This window comes from Branchiostoma lanceolatum, chromosome 17, assembly GCF_035083965.1.
Source record: "Branchiostoma lanceolatum isolate klBraLanc5 chromosome 17, klBraLanc5.hap2, whole genome shotgun sequence".
In the NCBI taxonomy this organism is placed as follows: Eukaryota; Metazoa; Chordata; class Leptocardii; order Amphioxiformes; family Branchiostomatidae; genus Branchiostoma; species Branchiostoma lanceolatum.
The window spans coordinates 1,003,165-1,022,202 of NC_089738.1; the positions used below are offsets into that span (position 1 = coordinate 1,003,165).

General features: G+C 40.4%; 1 protein-coding gene across 1 annotated transcript in view; it reads right to left on the minus strand.

The window, feature by feature from the left end:
- LOC136422653 (neuroligin-4, X-linked-like) overlaps positions 1 to 19,038 on the minus strand; it is a 113,293-nt gene that overhangs the window by 10,436 nt on the left and 83,819 nt on the right. The window contains exons 4-5 of the mRNA XM_066410481.1: positions 8,496 to 8,681; positions 3,559 to 3,656 (exon numbers count right to left, since the gene is read on the minus strand). Of these exons, the coding sequence (XP_066266578.1) occupies positions 3,559 to 3,656; positions 8,496 to 8,681 (284 nt within the window). The remainder of the gene's footprint in view (positions 1 to 3,558; positions 3,657 to 8,495; positions 8,682 to 19,038) is intronic.

The window sequence follows — 19,038 nt, forward strand, 5'->3', positions numbered from 1 at the left end:
AGTTATGCTAATGTATTTTCAGGACTTTTATATACCTGATGTCATGTAAGAACGAACATATCATAGACAAAGTATGTATTTATTTATTTATTGGAAGTGTAACAAGACACTACAGGTCTCTCAGGCAGCATGGCTGATTTCGAGAGCCAACATTTACATGGACAAAACACAAATGTATAGATAAAAAATTGCACTTAACTAACTTTAAAGTTATAATACAGATTAACTTAACATTAAAATTAGTCATACAACTCAGTTACACATCATTAAATGTCCTTAAAATACTTAAATACAGACTATTGATAATTGAATGAAAGGATTTGTACGTAAATTTGTTCGGAGGTCAGAGTTCAGGATATAGGTGTAAGATGTTTCAGGACTGTCTCACAACACTAGGACATGTTTAGCCAACACAAGCTAGGAGGAACGGGTGGAAGTGTCGACAAAAGTGCAAGAAAAATAGATGATCCGAAAATACTCGGAGTTGTCTATTTTAGTTAAGAACGATTTCAATTTTGTCCACGGACTAACTGTACCTAGAATCGGTTCGTTGAGATGATATAAGTATGGAAGGAGTCTGAAAGCCTTTTGTTTAAGGTGGAATCATTGTCTGGAGACCCGTTGAGGAGGAGGTTGGTGGAAAGGGGTTGTTCCAAGAGGTGATACACTTCTGTAGCTAGTAAGTGTCGTGCCACTGCGTGCAGGGGGCAGTGAAGAAGGAAGTGTGTGACTGTCTCGGATGTCGCACCACAGGTACATCTCCGGGAGGTAAGGTTGAACTTGGCCAACGTGGAGTTGAGCTGACACCAGCCAAGACGGAGTCTGGTCGCAAGAATGTTACTGCGGCGGTCACCAAGCCTGCGGTACTTCTGGTAACAGCATGTGGGCTCGACACTTCTGCTTGAACTGATTGGAGGATACGCCTTCCTTCACTTCCTTCGGAAGGCTATTCCATAGACGTGTAGTATATGGAACGAAGCTGTTCTTGTAGGTATTTGTTCTGGAGTAGGGAACATGCAGGTGTGTGTCGTTCCGTAGGCGAAGATTCAGTGGTCTTTGACTGTCTCTAGTGGTGGGAATCAACAGCTGAAGATGGGATGGCACAGAACCTGATACTAGTTTGTGCATGATTACCAGTCTGTGGTAGTCTCTTCTGACAGCGAGACTATCCCACTCTAGTTCTTCAAGGAGTTTACCTTGAGGCGTGCGTACCATCGCACCTGAGACAAGGCGTCCCGCGTGGTACTGTACTTGCTCAAGAGACTTGCTCGCGGTGGTGCTAATGTTACTAAGGAGGATCGAAGCATATTCTAGCTTCGTGCGAACAAGAGTGTTGTAGGCAATTTCCAGGGCTTCACGAGGAAGCTTACGTTGGAGTTTGCTTAGCAAACCTAGCACTTTCTTCGACTTGCTGGAGACAGTTTCTACATGTTCCTTCCAACGCAGAGTATAGTGAATTGTGACTCCCAGATGTGTGTAGCAGGTCACCTCTTCAACAAGCTCTCCTGCTGTGTAAATGGGGGGTAATTTTGCTTTGCTCTGAAGAGCCTCGATGCACATAACCTTGCATTTGTCAGGGTGTAATTGCAATCCCCAATCGAGGAACCAGTCGGAAACGAGACACAGGTCAGCGTTGGTCGTGTTGGCAACTTCGACGGCAGTGCGTCCGGAATTATACAGCGATGTGTCATCCGCAAAGCAATTTATGCTGGATTTACAGGGTAACTCTTTGATGTCATTAAGGTATATCAAGAACAGCAACGGTCCAAGAATACTGCCCTGTGGTACACCAGCAGTTGTAAATCCCCATGGAGATGCTACGCCGTTGATGACCACACGTTGTTGGCGGCCCGACAAGTAGTCGGAGAACCAGTTACTGAGTCGGCCACGGACTCCATATCGGGATAGTTTGTAGATGAGGCCGTCGTGCCATACCGTATCGAAGGCGCGTCTCACGTCCAAGAAGACTGCGGCGGTACAACTGACATGTGGATCGTCTATCGATTTTGCCCAGTCGTCGATTAAACGAAGTAGTTGTAGAACAGTCCCATCCCCTTTCTTAAAGCCAGACTGATTAGGATTCAGTAGGCTGTTATCCGTAAGGTACGCATAGAGTCTATTGTACACGAGCCTCTCCAGGACTTTAGCGACCGTAGGCAAAAGGGCAATGGGCCTGTAGTTAAATGGATCCGTCTTGTCACCCTTCTTGTGGACTGGAGAAATGTTCGACTGTTTCCACTCTGTTGGGATCTGCCCGGTCTCAAGTGAAACGTTGAACAATTCACAGAGTGATGCACAGACAACTAGAGCTGCTTCCTTCAGGAGGCGGTTGGGTATACCATCTGGGCCGGGAGCTTTGTTTGTGCGCAGTCCATGTAGGGCATTGTAAACCTCCCCGACCGACAGTTGTATGGAGCTGAGTTCGTTATCAGTGAACTTAGGAAGTCTCCTCATGTAGTCCGGATGGGTACTATCCTTTGTGGTCTGAACGAATATGTTGTAAAGAAGTTCAGTCTTTTCGATGTCTTTGTCAAGTGTACGCCCCTGGTTGGAAAGTGCAGGGATACCTGACCTTCCCTTCCCAGTAGCTTTGTTCAGCACTGCCCACAGGAGTTTGGAGTCCTCTGGTGTCTTAATCCTGTCGCCGACAGAGCTGTAGTACTCCCGTTCTGAACGTCGCAGTTCCGTGGTAAGAATGTTCTTACACCGTGTGTAGTTAGTCCAGTTTTCCTGGGTAGGGGAAGACTTGTACAGTCGGTACAGGTCCGTTTTCTGTCGGATCATGTCCAATAGCTCTACGGTAATCCAGGGCTTGTGGTTCCGATGGGTTACTTTAACTGTTTTGTTCGGAATGGTGTTTTTCGCTATTTTGAGAAATTTTTCCTTCCAGCCGTTCCATCATACAGCCGACAAAGTATGTAGTCATGTTTCCAAATGTTTCAAAAAGAGAGAAGAAGCTACTAGGTGATCAACATTAGTTTAGCAATAGTCGACAGTTTGTCATCATTTAGTTTGTTAATGTTAGAATGTAGCAGCTTATCAATTCATGTTTTGTATTATGCTTCTTATAGACCACGTGTGGTCATCTGTACATTTAGCCCTTCCGGGCAGGAATATGCAATAAAGACTATCATATGTTATATGCAAATCAGTAGCTTTGTTCAGTAGATTCCCTGGCTGCGAAGAAAAGCGTGCTTTTAAACCTATAAATGAAATATAGCATCTCATGTTGCTGGATTTGTTATTTGTTCACATTATCAAATAATAAAGCATCGGCTAATAGGTTGTTCAACGCCCAATCTTCCTACAGCTTGCATACTCAATCATAATACATTCGCATGTTTTTTTTTTACCATAGCTACCATTCCTAAATGATTGTGCAAATGTATTTGTTCGAGATCAGGCAAAAATCGATGCGTGCAATGATGTCATCCATGAAATGTGCTTGCTGTGACTTAAGACAAACTGTGGGGCAATTTTCTGATGTTTTTTTCTCTACATTCTTCATTAAGCTTAGCAAACAAATGGTCTGAATCCGAATGAATGGTAAGGACGTACCTTGTGCGCCAGAACGGTTGCGTAATGCCACGGCTCCTGTGTCACCCCCCACGTAGCTAAAGATGAGCCACTCTGCACAATTGCCCTTTTGAACAGACCTACAGGCGTGAAGATGAATAAACGGAAGATTAAAACGGCAACAATCTGCTAAAGAACCCACACAAGATTCCGTGAAAGCATCTATCATTTTACTGATAAATAGAAATTGTTGATTCATCCTGCAAATGCATGATATGAATTTTGGACGAGGCTTTGCTAAGTGTTGTATTAGTAAGACAGCCATGGTGATACCCTTTATAGTATCGCTAATAGTTTAGCCCTAGTTAATATCATGAATATCAATTATCTCAGCTAAGAGTAGCGCTAGATCAAACTTACATCTCTTTGTTCCCGCTGAACGCTGAGCACAACGCTCAACGTCAAGATCCTCAGCCAAACGTACGGATTAAACTAGAGAAAACCATCTTCCTGTCTTGAGCTCTACAGGCGTTAAGCAGACCAATAAGCATAACATTCAGTACTTCCTAATAGTATATCTTTATATGGTCAATTCTTTGCAGACATATTTCTTCACATAACGGGAAAATATATAAGTGGCTCCTAAAGGATAGCTCTGGCCCCTCTAGCTTGTTTCTTTTTGAATTGCAGGGGTGTTTCATGTTTTGAAACAGGATGAGTCAAGGACGGATGAATGCTCATGATTTTTAACTGTAGGTAAGTTTCATGAAGACCAACATAATGGTATCGAAACTAATCAAATTAGGACTTAGTATGAACAATTATTGGGTAGGATGTACATCTTAATAGTGCTAAATGACAGGAACTTCATACTAAGGACATATGTAACATGTTTCAACAGAAATATTAATCATGCTAGAGACACAGGGAGGTTAGACAACGGTTGCTATTGCCCTACATGAATCATGTACATTATGACATCATCTGCATAGAAATGCTACAGTAGCTTCCTTAAAAAGGATAGAACGTTGATATTTGCAACATATGTACTTTTGAAACTAGAGTTCCGCGACCTCATATCTTCGCCAAATGATATTGACCTTCACGACTGATGAGGTTTTTCATTAATGATATAATCCTAATTTCCATTTACAAATGTATGATATCGATCGATGATCTTGTCCACCCAAATAACACAAGTTGTCCAAAGTATGAAAGTCTTATCTTAAGTTAGCAATGACAGCTATTCTCAACTGTGCACATGTGGCCCAACATTTTCCCAATTATGCAAATGTGGTCCTGATTTACATAATTTACGTATGATGATGTTCAAGTTTAATGAACTTACAGATGCTACAAGTACCAAATTCCCGCCATTTACCACTATGGAATTATGGTATTCCTCATCAATTATGCATGTTGGCCCCTATACGCATGTATATGTAAATGAAGTCCTGATTTGCATACTATACATGTCATTATATTAATCATCACCTAAGGTACCTACATACCAAAAGCAATGAAAATACACCAACCTCTGCAAGAGTTATCCTCCTCCAAATTTCATACATAAAGGCCCACTGCAGCTTAAAACAAGCCGCCAAGACGCCTTAAGTTACACTACTTGTTCCCTGCCCCAAGATTTATCCAAAAATTATGAACCTGTCGCCTCCAGAAAATTCGACCTCCAACTTTAAAGATCCGCTGCATTACCTAAGGTACCCGCTAGGAGGCCAACTTTCGAACTTGACCTTCCTCTTTAGACCCCTACCCATCTACTAATTTGAAATATCATGCACAACCATCAACAGCTTCTCGAGTTATCTTGTAAACATACAAACACACATCCAAACAAAGTCTGGTGCAGTATGGTAGGAAAGCGCCAGGTAAACCATTTTTTAACTTGACCTCCGTTCTCACAACCGCTTCTCACCTACCAAAAATCATGAAGATCTATTAACGTTTCCGTCACTTTTTTGCCTACATACATACAAACACACAAACATTCAAAGTCCGCTGCAGTACTGTTGGAAAACACAAGGTAAACGATTTTTGAACTTGACCTTACTTTGCACAACCACTACACACCTACCAAAAATCATGAATATCCATCAAAGGTTTCTCGAGTTATGCTCTTGACATACATAAAGACCCATCCCAAAGCTGGCGTAACCAAAAACATAATCTTCTCAGCGAAGATAATGAATTCATATACGTTAACCTATCTTCTTAAGTTTGCATATTTAATAAGCCAATGCTGCAGAAATCATCTTCCAAATACTCTTGTTAATTATGCGCATAAGGCCCTAATTAGTATAAAACATGTCCTTTGATTGTTTCCGTTATCCGAATAACATAAGTAAAACTCATGAAGCAAACATATATTTGTTGTCTCTTGAGCATTACTATCACAAATCTACTAAAAACCCGCCCCTGCAGTTAGAAACCGAGCTACTAGTAGCTCTTCGAATTCTTCCCGACACGACCACCCCCCCCCCCAAAAAAAATTCAAATCAACGCTTATACTTACTTTGAAAACTCAAGCACTTCCGTGTTCTTGTTGATGTTTAATACGTCTAATACATTACTGGGACAGTTAAAATCATTCATCAATATATCACTGACTAAAAATATTTAAAAGCTTTAAAGATGTATAGAATATAAAATTGTATAAAGGGATCATCTCTCATGTATCGTGTGCTGAGCTTTGCGTACTGAAGCGATGTTGTAGAATCTATTCAAATTACCAACAAAAAGCCGTATTTATCCATCAGTTCATAATTTTGGAACACGAGATAACCTTTTCGTTGTTGACTCCTTAATATCTAAATACGTTAATTCCAATAAACGCCTATATGCTTGTTTTGTCGACTTCAGGATAGCTTTCGACAGTGTATGGAGAGAAGGCCTTCGCTATAAAATACTCAGCTCAGGAATAGGTGGAAAATTCTATGAATTAATCAAATCCATGTATTCTAACTCCCAGACGTGCGTCAAAACTTCCACAGGTCTCACTCCTTTATTCGACACGGACAGAGGTGTAAAGTAGGGCTATAATCTCAGCCCCACACTTTTCAACTTATTTATTAATGACCTTGTTAAAGAGTTAGATAACCCCGAATGCGTACCTCCCACTTTGCACAATCTTTTTGTCTCTTGTCTACTTTATGCCGATGACGTGGTGATTTTCTCAGAGACCGAAGAAGGGTTACAACGTGCTTTTGACAGACTTAATATATTTTGCACAAAATGGAAATTACAAGTGAATCAGAAAAAAACAAAAGTGGTGATTTTTAACAAAACTGGACGCCTATTTAAGGACGTGAATTTTTTCATTGGTTCAGAGAGCATTGAAACAGCAAGTTCTTACTGCTATTTAGGTTTGATGTTGTCGTCGTCGGGAAGTTTTTCTCTTGCCAAAAATCAATTATCACAAAAAGCACGTAAAGCCATATTCAGTCTCAAACATTTGATTCGCTCACCATTGTCTCCTAAGGCCCTGTTAAGGATATACAACGCATGTATTAAGTCTATCATGTTGCACGGTTGCGAAATCTGGGGAAAGGATTACCTGAACGATAAGTGTCCTATCGAGATAATTCAAAACAGATTTTGTAAAAATATACTTGGTGTCCAAAGAAGCTCAAGTAACGTAGCATGTAGAGCGGAGCTGGGTTCATTTCCAGTCGATCTAGATGTTTCAGTCCGCATAGTCAAATACTGGCTACGACTCAGACAACTAGACATTTCCTCACATCCTCTCCAAGTAGACGTACTTCTGTCACAACAACATATACCCGTGAATAATCGTAGGAAAAACTGGGCTCAACATGTAAAGAATGTACTTGACCATTGTGGCTACTCATACATTTGGTATACCGACAACCCTAATATAGACATTAGACAGACATGTGCACTGTTAAGAAGACGATTAGAAGATATGTATATTCAAACATTCTGTCATAACCTGTTGAAAGATGAAGGAAAACTAAGATTTTACAAAAACGTGAAAACGATCTACGACATGGAAAAATATCTGTATCATAATGACTTTGACCAACGTGCGGCAATATGTAAGATAAGAATTAGCGCGCACCCATTAGAAATAGAGAAAGGGAGATACAAAAAGCTACCGGTCCAGGACAGAACATGTAAACAGTGTGCAACAAAAGCAGTGGAAAATGAAATACATTTTATATGCGAATGTCCCGAATTTGAAGCCGAAAGAAACAGATTATTCACGAAAGTATCCGAAATCTCCAAAAACTTTTCTGAATTTAGAAATACACAGAAACTCATATTCCTTTTAAAATCTTCCAACCCACTCATCATTGAAAGTGTGGGACGTTTTATTTTCCACTGCTTTCAGAGAAGAAATCAAACCCCGCATTAGTACCGTAGATATAGAAATTTACTGTAGAATAGCAATATAGAATGATCTTGTATTCATGTATACCTTTTGTTTTACCTTACATTTGTATTTCGACATTGTTTTCAACATGCAATTAGCCTACGGGCATGAATTTGCAATAAACTATTATCATGCACGTTCTTTTTTCTTGGTTGAGATATGTTTTTGTCAGATTCCATGTTTTATGCAAAATGTCTCCCAAATGACCCAATGGTGGTGGGATCGTCGCGCGCAGCATACGAGTGATACATTTGGCCCCAGATCGAGCACAACTTAGCGGACATCTTGACTGAACTTGAACAGAGAACTTGACTCAGTCTTTATTAATATTCTCAGTTCAGTTCAGACCCATGACCGGAATGGTTATAGGAGCGCCGTCACGACAGCCAGCAGCAGTGATCCGTACCCATCCTGCTCTTACGTATATGTTCATACATTGTATATACAGTACATTGTACGACCTACATGTAATAACGGTGTCTATATTTTGTCATACTTAACAACTCGGTCACTATTGGACCGCGGATGCTTAACATTGTTTAACATACTGAACGCTGAGTTCCCTCACCTTTGCTTTTTGGTGACAGTGTCATTAAGGTGATGCTTGCTGCGCCAGTGTTTTCCCCAAAGACGGTGATTCGTTCAGGATCCCCATTGAAAAACTTGATGTTCTTTTTTACCCAATCCAGAGCTAGGAGCTGGTCGGACAGACCATAGTTTCCAGGGGCGTTGTTGTCTCCGGTGCTCAGAAACCCTGTTGGAATAAGTAAATAAGGACGCCTTTACCCTCGAAACTTTGAGATAACATTCAGTTGTCCAAACCTACAGTTCTTCCTGACATGAAGCAACAAGCTACAAAAAATCAAGACCATGGCATGTCCGGGGCAAAAGATACAATAGACGAAAGTTCTGCGGTAATACCAGGAAAAGCCGTCAGTTGATCTTGGCCTTCGTTTTCCCAAGACCCATACCCACATAATAACTATCACTACAATCCGACCTGAGGCTCTTAAGTTATGCTGACTACGAATATCCGAAAACACACAGACACACACACACAAAACAAATACAAAGACACACGCACACAGACAGGCACACCTAAAACAATACCGCCATTTTCATGAAGGTAACTATACCTCCGTTTCTTATGGAAGTAACAAAAAGAAGCTTGAGAGCCGCCTCAGGGGCTTTGACGGCCGATGCCTCCAAAGAATCTTTTAAGAAGATGCACTGGGAGCCACAAGTCACAAATAAGGAAGTCAGCAGACGCACATGCATCGCAAACATTGTACAGGAGATACAATAACGACACTATATATTCCCAAGTCATGAAGTACGAAGGAAGAAGACCAGGCCTGCCCACAGATGGGGGAAGTGAAGACGGCCCTGAGACCGGGAGAAGGACAGTGGAGGAGGAAATAACGTCGATAGGGAAGGCCTGGAATGAAATCAGCTGGCTTGTCCAGGACAAAAATGGTTGGAAGAAGGTCATCCTTGCCTTATTCACCTGAGAGAGCGAAGAGGACCGCAAAGCTATTGTCACCTTCATTACTTACGTAGGCGACAATAGCTTTGTGGCCTGTGACTACGAGCTTTGGTTCAATAGTCTTTATCCTAAACATGGTGTCATGAGGTCTCAGATTAGATAGAAACGTATTGAATAAAATCTACTAAAAACTGGACAAGTTTTCCCTAAAGGAGACCCTGAACAGATAGTGGACCTTGAATATGTCCACAGAAGCCAGAGACGTCGCCCCTCTACATAAGATATCTAGTCCATGTATTAATGTCCGTGTGAAAGACGTTATAAAAATCATGAAATCATTTCCATGACAACAACAAAAATTGAAATAGACAAGAAACTTTAGTTCAGACCATTTCACATTTGAAGGATAGTTTGAGTCTCGTCATCACCAAATCCATTAGGAAAAACTGATCTCAGGGCGAGTCAAACATAACTATAGAGGGAATAACAACCTTAAATGGGCGTTCGAACACATGTATTAGACCTTCTATCAGCAGCGGCCACGAAACTTTCTCTATCGAACGCGTGTCGAGCAAAGTTTCTTTGAAGTTCTTGAAAATCTCCGGGAACCATCTTCGTACGACAGCGGGGTAAAATTCCATCCTACTTTGACAGCTGCATTAAACCTGATGATGGCCCGTTCCCCGTCGTCGAGGATTAGTGGGAGGGATGCATCAAACCTAGTATTAGAGGAAATACCATGCGCCCTTGATATAATCCATTTTTAGGGGTTTTACAATGATTATGTTTACCTTCACAGAAGTAAACATATTGTTTTTGCTACGTTTCCTCTTCTTCCTCTTCTTCTCCGCACAAATAAAAAACATGAATATCTACAAAACTAGAGCTTGGAATAACTTGAAATCCAGCAAGCTGGTAGGCCTGTATATACGACACTGCACCGTGGTCGTTCTGTCCCATATAGATGCAAAAAAATGGTTTTATGCGGCAAAAACTGGTGAAAAAATTGACATTTTAAGCTCAAAATAGAACTTAAGAATCCCTTTAGAACCCGTTTGGAACTTTAGAATCCCTTTAGAACCCATTCGGAACTTTAGAATCACACATTCCACGGCCGCAGGTCAATAACTGTGGACACCGAACACTGCGTTCGAAATGGGGTCATCGACCTCAGCTTTGGAACACGCGACCGGGCAGAATGAAACATGTGTTTAGGCTGCTTTGCGCTGGGATATACCAAGGAGGGTAAATTACGACGTTGCTACTTGGATGTTTTGTGTATTTTCATGTTTACCTTCACAGAAGTAAACATATTCTTAAGTATCCCCATCGTCGGTATGAGTTACTTGAAATACCACCAACCCGGTGCCATTTTGACACAATTCAGGACACGCAGCCCTGGAACACCCGATTTGGGGTCATCCGCGGTAATAACCAGCGCCGTCATTTTTTTCTCTAGGTGCCATGTATATAAGAAAAAAACCCTACTTTTTCACAAACACAAACCATTTTTCTACACAATAAATCTATGCTGACATTTTGCTGTGGACGGGTGAATATGTAGCAAATCTAGCTACGGGCGTCATTGTTGGTGATCTTGAATGTTACAATACAGGGATTGTTGATAGACGGCAAAATGTTGAAAGTTTTTTGCAGCTTCAACCACTATAGATATAGCAGTCTTCCGAAGCTCGACTTGATCAGTTTGACAACGAGTCAACTTAAAATGACACCGGGTTGGTGTTATTGAGTGGTAAAGTCATACCGACGATGCCGTACCCCATAAAAGTTTCACTGACTGGCCGGCGACTGTGGTAACGTTAACGTTACATGTAACGTTATATGGTAACGTCTTCGGGTGCCATAATAAGTTGCACTTCGGTTGTCCCCTGACTATATCTAGACCTCCTTGTTTTCGTCCAGCGTGCTGAATAAAAAGTTTATGCATAGAGCGCTAGCTGTCGTCTGTATACAACACGGATTGGTGTATAGTTAACCGATTTTTGCATTACCAAGAAAATTTGAGCATAAGCAACGGCCACGTTCGCTGCAAGGTCACCGATTAGTGGTGGCTATTACATAAAAACACATACAACAATCGTCATGCAAAATTGATTTTTACCCTGAGACATAACGGTGAAATGCAAAATACATGTACACACACACACACACACACACACACACACACACACACACACACACACAAAACGTGGGACTTGAGAACTTTATTTCGAGATTAAACTGACTAAACAAGCAAGATATGCCGCAGCGTAGGACACCCTCCCCCTTGTAACGTTAACTTATGTCATGGTCATTCCGTTCACAATGTGATACTATATACATGTACAGCGGTGGGCAACGTCAGTCCCGCTACACAAGTGGAGGTCGGAAAACGCCGTCAGGGTAAATGTACACGCAATGGGATTCTCCGTATAACCTCATTTATACAGGTCGGATAAGTGTTTGCTACGGTTTGTGGTCGGTTTGCACATGATAAGTCGGCGCGACGTAAAATGTTGCAAAGTAATCCTTTGAAGTTCGCATGTTGATTATGACTGACCGGCGGCGGCCCGCTTTTGATGTGCGTGGGGTGGGAATCATCGCAAAGCAACGTAAATGTAGATTTCTTTTCATTGCTTGTTTTTTTTTAATTTTGGAAAAAAATAATAATTAAAAGAACACACTACTGGGATATGAAAAAATGATCGTGCGGTTCAAAACATGTCTAGATCTGTTTTTGCCCTGGATTGACTTAAATTACGGAAATATTGTCTGCGTACTTTTAGGATTACATGTACATGCGGTACCGTGCAGAGTGCAAAGATCAGTATGATCAAGTATGATCGGCAACTGCGGGAGGTTTTCGATATAGATTTGTGTCAATCTTTACGATCATGATAACCAGCGATTTCCGTAAAACAAAGTCTTTGCCGTCTTTGGTATACCAAGCAATCGGTCGTCAATGTCAACATGAATTAGATTGAAAAGCAACACGGCGTATTAAAACGGCCTCTAAGGTGCCGCGTGCCTACATCCGTAAAAACTTACGCACGGCAAAAATGTCACCAGCAGAGTGGAATTGAAGTTATTCTCACGAAAGCCCTCCTTTTCTTTGCCTAAAATCTTCTCAAGATTGCTTATATATATGACTTAAAATCCTTTACTTTTACATAAATTGCAGATGTCACAAAAATAGGAAATGTAACGTTACATACTTTTTCCTACTCTCGGTCTTTACATTTACATGGGAAATGACAATGTACGCACTCGTTTATCGGCAAGCACAATGTTAGCTCGCAATTTGTCGCCACGCCCCCGTGTCTTCGACGAAAATTACTGAAGTTCACCTGTTTGTGTAACTACATGTATACTATATGCCATTCTTTGGAAAGGGCACAGGAGAAGAAAACATTTTGTGTTGCGTTGCGTAAAGGAGATTTTTATGGATATGCTTATGTATACAATTCAATGGACACTTGTGTCGTCAGTGGAACTTTCGATAACAACTTTACATTGGAAGGAGTATTCGCCGTGCTATTGAATAAATCTCTCATCCCCGTGAATTGCTTTACTTAGATTTCAACATGCGCTTGCGAGATGAATGCAAACAAAGCATGGACACTGTAGCCACCGACGATTTCATGTAACGTAACGTGTCCTATTTACGTGCGGGAGCAGATTACGTCCAGTTCGGGTCATGTCCACATGTCGCGGTGTATTATGACAAAGCCTGTTCTCATGAGCAACAAAGAACGTCATAAGTATGATCCTTAGCCATCTCTCTCTTTTATACATAACAATGAAAAAGGTTTACGTCCAGCGATATAACAGAATAAACTCCTTGTCGTTGAAATTCACAGATCAATATTGTTTTTTTCCATCGCGTCAAGCAAGCGGCGGGTAAAAAAAAAAAAAGACGTTACTATCATTTGTCTGTAGACCACTTTGGATAGTTACTGTGCATTTTTTTCTGGTCTATGTTCTTCAAACATAGCGCCAGAAGGGAAAAGACTGAGGTGGACGATAATGGGTAACGCTAGCACAATCTTACATCATATACATCAGTATAAATACATGCTCGCACGGCATTAAACAGGCGGAGAAAAACTTACAGACCATGCATGTTCTTTTTAGAAGAGCTGATATTTTTGCCCATGGGTTTAACATTTGGCTTTGTCCGCGCGGTTTTAAGATAAATACGTTTTGAATAAATTGGACGTTAACTGGTCAAGTTACGTTAGCCAAATTACGGATACGAGTGCAGACTTTGCTAATTAGATATGCAAAGAAGTTTCTAATTGGAATGATCCATATGAATTTATTATCTCCTATTTTTTGGATTACATATGTTGCAAATATCAAAGTTGTTGCAGAAATGCGTCATTAATTATGCAAATAGTGTTCAAATTCACAAAATGTGTGTCTGATAATATTTACCTTTATCTTAACGTTACATGTGTCACTAGCTTAGACATTCTATCATTTGTCACCAATGTATTACAAATTCAAATTGTCATATTTTGCATCATTCATATCAATAAATGTTGCTCTTGAGCCTTGTTACCTTTCTCATGAGCATGCTATTCATATTATTTAGCACAATTGAAATATAAATCTTCCTTATTGATTGTACCAATAATGCATCCATTTCGTTAAGGTCACTTAAAGGTCGAAAATTATAAGAATTCATACGTCTCTTCTTGACTTATCCTCTGTCATGGACATGTGCCAATGCATCAACTAAATCAAATCCTTGACTGAATAAAACACTTTATCCTACCTGGTAGAAAAGTGAAGATAGACCATGTGAAGGTAAACATTCTGCATTTGCTCGCAAATGTTGCCCCTCTAGTTTTACCTATTTTCATTAGCATATGTGGTATACAGTGACATTGTCAAAATGGCGGTGCCGTGGTGAACTAAATCTTCGATAAATTTCATATGGGTGGCATTTTCATTTCGCCTACAGCATTCTGTCTTCAATGACTACTGACTCATAATCGTTGAAACATGGACGTCTTGGGGAAATCTTGTTGGTTTGACATCTGGGAAGGTTTGTAAGTGCATGTCTACCGGGGTCAACCTTTTCGACTGATTTTCGCCCAAACGTTGCAAGGCGTTGGTGTGGTTGCTTCAAGGGCAGTCGATCATTTTAACTCAAGTCGCGGTATCTGTATCTGTATCTGTATAGCCGGTATAACCGCCCTTCGGCGTAACACACCAGCTTCGCAGGCACGTGGCGCGGCAGCTGCTGGTTATATTACACTGAACGGCCTGTCACACCTAGCTTTTGCACATCTGACTGCAATCGTTTTTTGAAGCTAAAGAATTTTATTCTTGTTTTTCTTAAGTGAAGAAAGTAGTTCTAGTATAAAGCTCACCTACAAGAATCTTCAAGAAATTCAAGTAAAACTTTCTTTTTCAGTCTTCACACAAGATTCATTTCTTGTTTGGTCGAATGGAGTATTTTATAGAATCTACCCATAAGATTTTTTTCTTGCCATGTGACAATTTTTTCTTAAAATTGATCTCACTAAGAAGAATATTCTTGAATTTTCTTGATGTTTCTATGTAAAAAGTCTGGGAAATGAGATTCTTGTTTTCGTTGGTAATATTTAAGAAGATACAAGAATTGGATTCTTCATTACCTTGACCAAATACTGTTAAGAAAAACAAGACAATCTAGAAATTCTTAAACAAGTTATGACTATCGTAAAATTCATCCAAGTTCTTGGTTTCTTTGTTCAGAAAGTTTAAGAAAGATAATTCTTGTTTTTCTTGGTGATGTATAAGAAGAACAAGAATATGTTTCTTAACTTAACTTGACTAATACTAATTAAAAAATGGAAGAAAAACAAGAAATTCCAAAACAAGCTATCACTAGCATAAGATTCTTGAATGTTCTTGTGATCTATATCGAGAAAGTCCAGAAAAGATGATTCTTGTTTTACTCAGTGAAGAATTTTCAGATACATGTAGTTTTTCTTGTGCTAACTTCTTGGTAAACACTGTTAAAAAAGTTACTGAGTTTGAATATCAAGAGATGGAAAAAGCCAAAGGAAATCAGAATGATATTCTTTTATTTTCTAAATGTCAGACGGTTTAAGAAATTAATTCTAGAAACTAGAATGCTAATTTTGGGAATCATGGGAAATTACCCCCATCATCCTTTGCTCCAATATTTGAATTCAGCCAGTTGGTAACTTCTGTCCTGAGACATATCTGTCTGATGTGCGTTAGATCTTACAATATTTAGGGCAAAGATGTGGCAGGTTTTGTAAGGACACTTTTGTGTATCATGTGGGACCCTGTAGACAACATGGATAACATTTTTGAAGTTCCAAAATGCTACCCAAGCCAAGGCGATGCTGCAAGTCTGCCTCAGGTATGTTAGCCACCTTTGAAATCATTACAATTTTCTAACTACTATGCTCAGTCTTATTCTTGTGGTTGACTGATAAAGCCAACTAGTTATTGCAACTTCTGTAACTTGAGTACACGAATACCTGCAACATATTTTCAAGAAAAGGAAAACACATTCATATATCATGCTGATACACTGTATATCTTTACAGAGGGAGGGGGGCGATATAGGTCCTGATTGACAATCATTCACCATAAAGTCAGACTTTGCAAAGAGATTGTCCTGTGTGTTGTTCTAGGCTAAGAAACCAGTTGTACAAAAGATGATGCCCCCATCTCAAGTTTAGAATGGTATTTGAATGTTGGATAAGGAGGATTAGAATGACAATCAGTAACAATATTCGCATGAACAGTATGAGGGATTAACAATCATTCATATAGTCTTTGTGTTTTTCTTCTATCGGCTTAGAAATATGCTGGACCAGAGACGATATCCCCGTATCCAGTTTGGAAAAGCTTCCAACAATTTTAAGTCGTCAGTTATACGAACGACAACACTGCAGCACTGACAGTCAGACTGTTGTAGAACTGCAATTAGTTATTCACATGCAGGCAAAGTATCAGGAGAATGGATGCATGCACGAGATACGGGCGTATTACAAATTGAGGATGTTAGGAAATATTACAAATTGGTAATTGTATTTGCAACATTTATCTAAGAATTATTGTTAACATACAAAACACCGAAAAACTTGCACTGAACTTCTTGATGATAATAAATATGTTTGGAACATGCTATAGATTAAGTGGTATTCTTGATACAATATATTAATCTTAAATTGAGGAACTGTTTCTAGGTTTTTAAGGAAATCGGTCTTGGGGAAAGAAAGGTACAAGAAACACTTCTACTTACAAGAAACTCATTCTAGCTATAAGAAATTCAGTCTTAAGGACAGAAAGTTTATCTGGTACAGGAATCTTAATCTTAGAACAAGGAACTTATTCTAGGTGTAAGAAATTCAGTCTTGAGGACAGAAAGGTATTCCTGGTACAAGAATCTTAATCTAAGAACAAGGAATTTATTCTAGGTGTAAGAAATTCAGCCTTGAGGACAGAAAGGTATTCCTGGTACAAGAATCTTAATCTTAGAACAAGGAATTTATTCTAGGTGTAAGAAATTCAGTCTTGAGGACAGAAAGATATACCTGCTACAAGAACCTCAATCTTTTAAGTACAAGAAACTCATTCTAGCTGAAAGAATTTCTTTTAGTCAGTCTTGAGGAAAGAAAGGTATTCCTAGTACAAGAACCGCGATCTCAGTACAAGAAACTTATTCTAGGTGTGAGAAATTCGGTCTTGAAGAGAAAGGTATTCTTGGTACATTAGAATCCCAATCTCAGTACAAGAAACTCATTCTAGGTGCAAGAAAACAAGACCTTTAACCTTTAACAAGAAATTCAATCTATGTGTAAGAAATTTTGTCTTAAATATTCCGACTGCAAGAACAATATTCTAGAAGTATTGGTTGATTAGCTGTAAGAACAAAATTCTTGGTGCAAGAAAAAAATATGGGTTACTTGAATTTGCTCAAAACAGGGACTTTTTGAAATTCTTGTACACAGAATAATTTGCTTGATGCAAGATGAATTTTCTTAGTACAAGAAAAAACAAGAAAATACATTTTTGGTAATGAGGGCACTCCCCCCAGCGAGTCCCTGCCCCCGGGGGCCGACTTTCCCAGAATGAAATGGTTGCCCTACACCGGACAAGAGCAAAGGTGGCCAGAACAGGTGACGACCTGCTACGGTGGGGGAAGACCAACAGTGCAGCCTGCGGCTGCGGTGAGGACCCCCAAACCCTACAACACCTGATGCACAGCTGCATACTTTCACCCACCTGCACAGACATAGACCTTGAAGAAGCGAACGAAACTGCACTGGACTGGGCAGAGAGAAACAGCGACAAACTATGATGATTACGGAGCACATAACACAGCACTTACATAACAATGATAGACTTCATGACGAAGTTTCATCTTTACTTCAACACAAAGCAAATGTTGCTCACTTCACATTTTCAGTCGTACTACGTCGACCTTCTTCAGGAGTGATTCAATTACTCTGAGCACGTAACTTTTGGGACACGTGACTCGTAATTGCCTGCCAAGCGATATCGGCCCCCGTCTCTGGTAAGTGTCGGCTGGTGGGCTCTAATGTAGATAGCCTCCTTTATCCCCCACGCGAAGTAAACCGGTTCAGTGTCCATTATTTGCACTTTGTCCAAGATGATGAAATGTCTCGGTGATTCGATGTGAATGTGCTGTGACACCTCCGACGAAACCGAGCTAGGTCGCATGTGCTCCGACAATCTGGTCTTTAGGGAGCGCTCAGTTTCGCCTATGTTTGACTCTTGGCAGGGGCCCCGAGAGTTACTACCCTGACAATTAATGTGGTAATCACACTTGTCTTCCTTCTTTGTTTTATCTTTGAGTGCCACTAGTAACTGTCGTAGGGTTCGTGCTGGTCTGAAACAGGTTTGGATATTGTGGGCCGTGAAAATCCTACGGAGGTCCCCGGAAACACCCTTCACGTAAGGGAGGACTACCAATCCTCTGTTGTCCTGACGTGTTGTACGGTTCGGGTTGTGGTCATCAGGAACGGTGGGTCTAGGTGTGGAGGCTTTGTATATAGCCCATGTGGGATATCCACACTGCTTAAACTGCTTAAGAACTTGTGTTACGTGCATTGTTTCTTTTTGTATGTCTAGAGGGTCAGTGATAATAGTATTGGTACGGTGTTCTGACGACACTAAGTTTGTGTTCTAAGGGATGACTAGACTCGGAGTTCAAATACAGATCTGTGTGGGTTAGTTTGCGGTATATATTAACGTCCAAAGAACCGTCCTCTTTAAATAGTGTCAATGTGTCTAGAAAGGGTAGAGAGTTGTCTTTTGGTCCTCAAAGGTGAATTCGATATCGGGGTCAAGGCTGTTGATGTGATCCGTGATTTCTTGTGCGTTGATCTTTTTGACTTTAGTGTGGGTATCGTCCACGTACCTGTACCACTACAGGGAAGGGTGAGGAGCGGTATCGATAGCCAACCGTTCAAAATGTTCCATATGTATGTTGCAAACTATAGGGGGAACAGGGGAGCCCAGAGCCGCTCCGTGGATCTATTGGAAGAATTCACCATTGTATAAGAAATTTGTACAATCTAGGCAAACCCTCAAGAGGTCCCTGACGTGAACTGAAGAAGGTCGACGT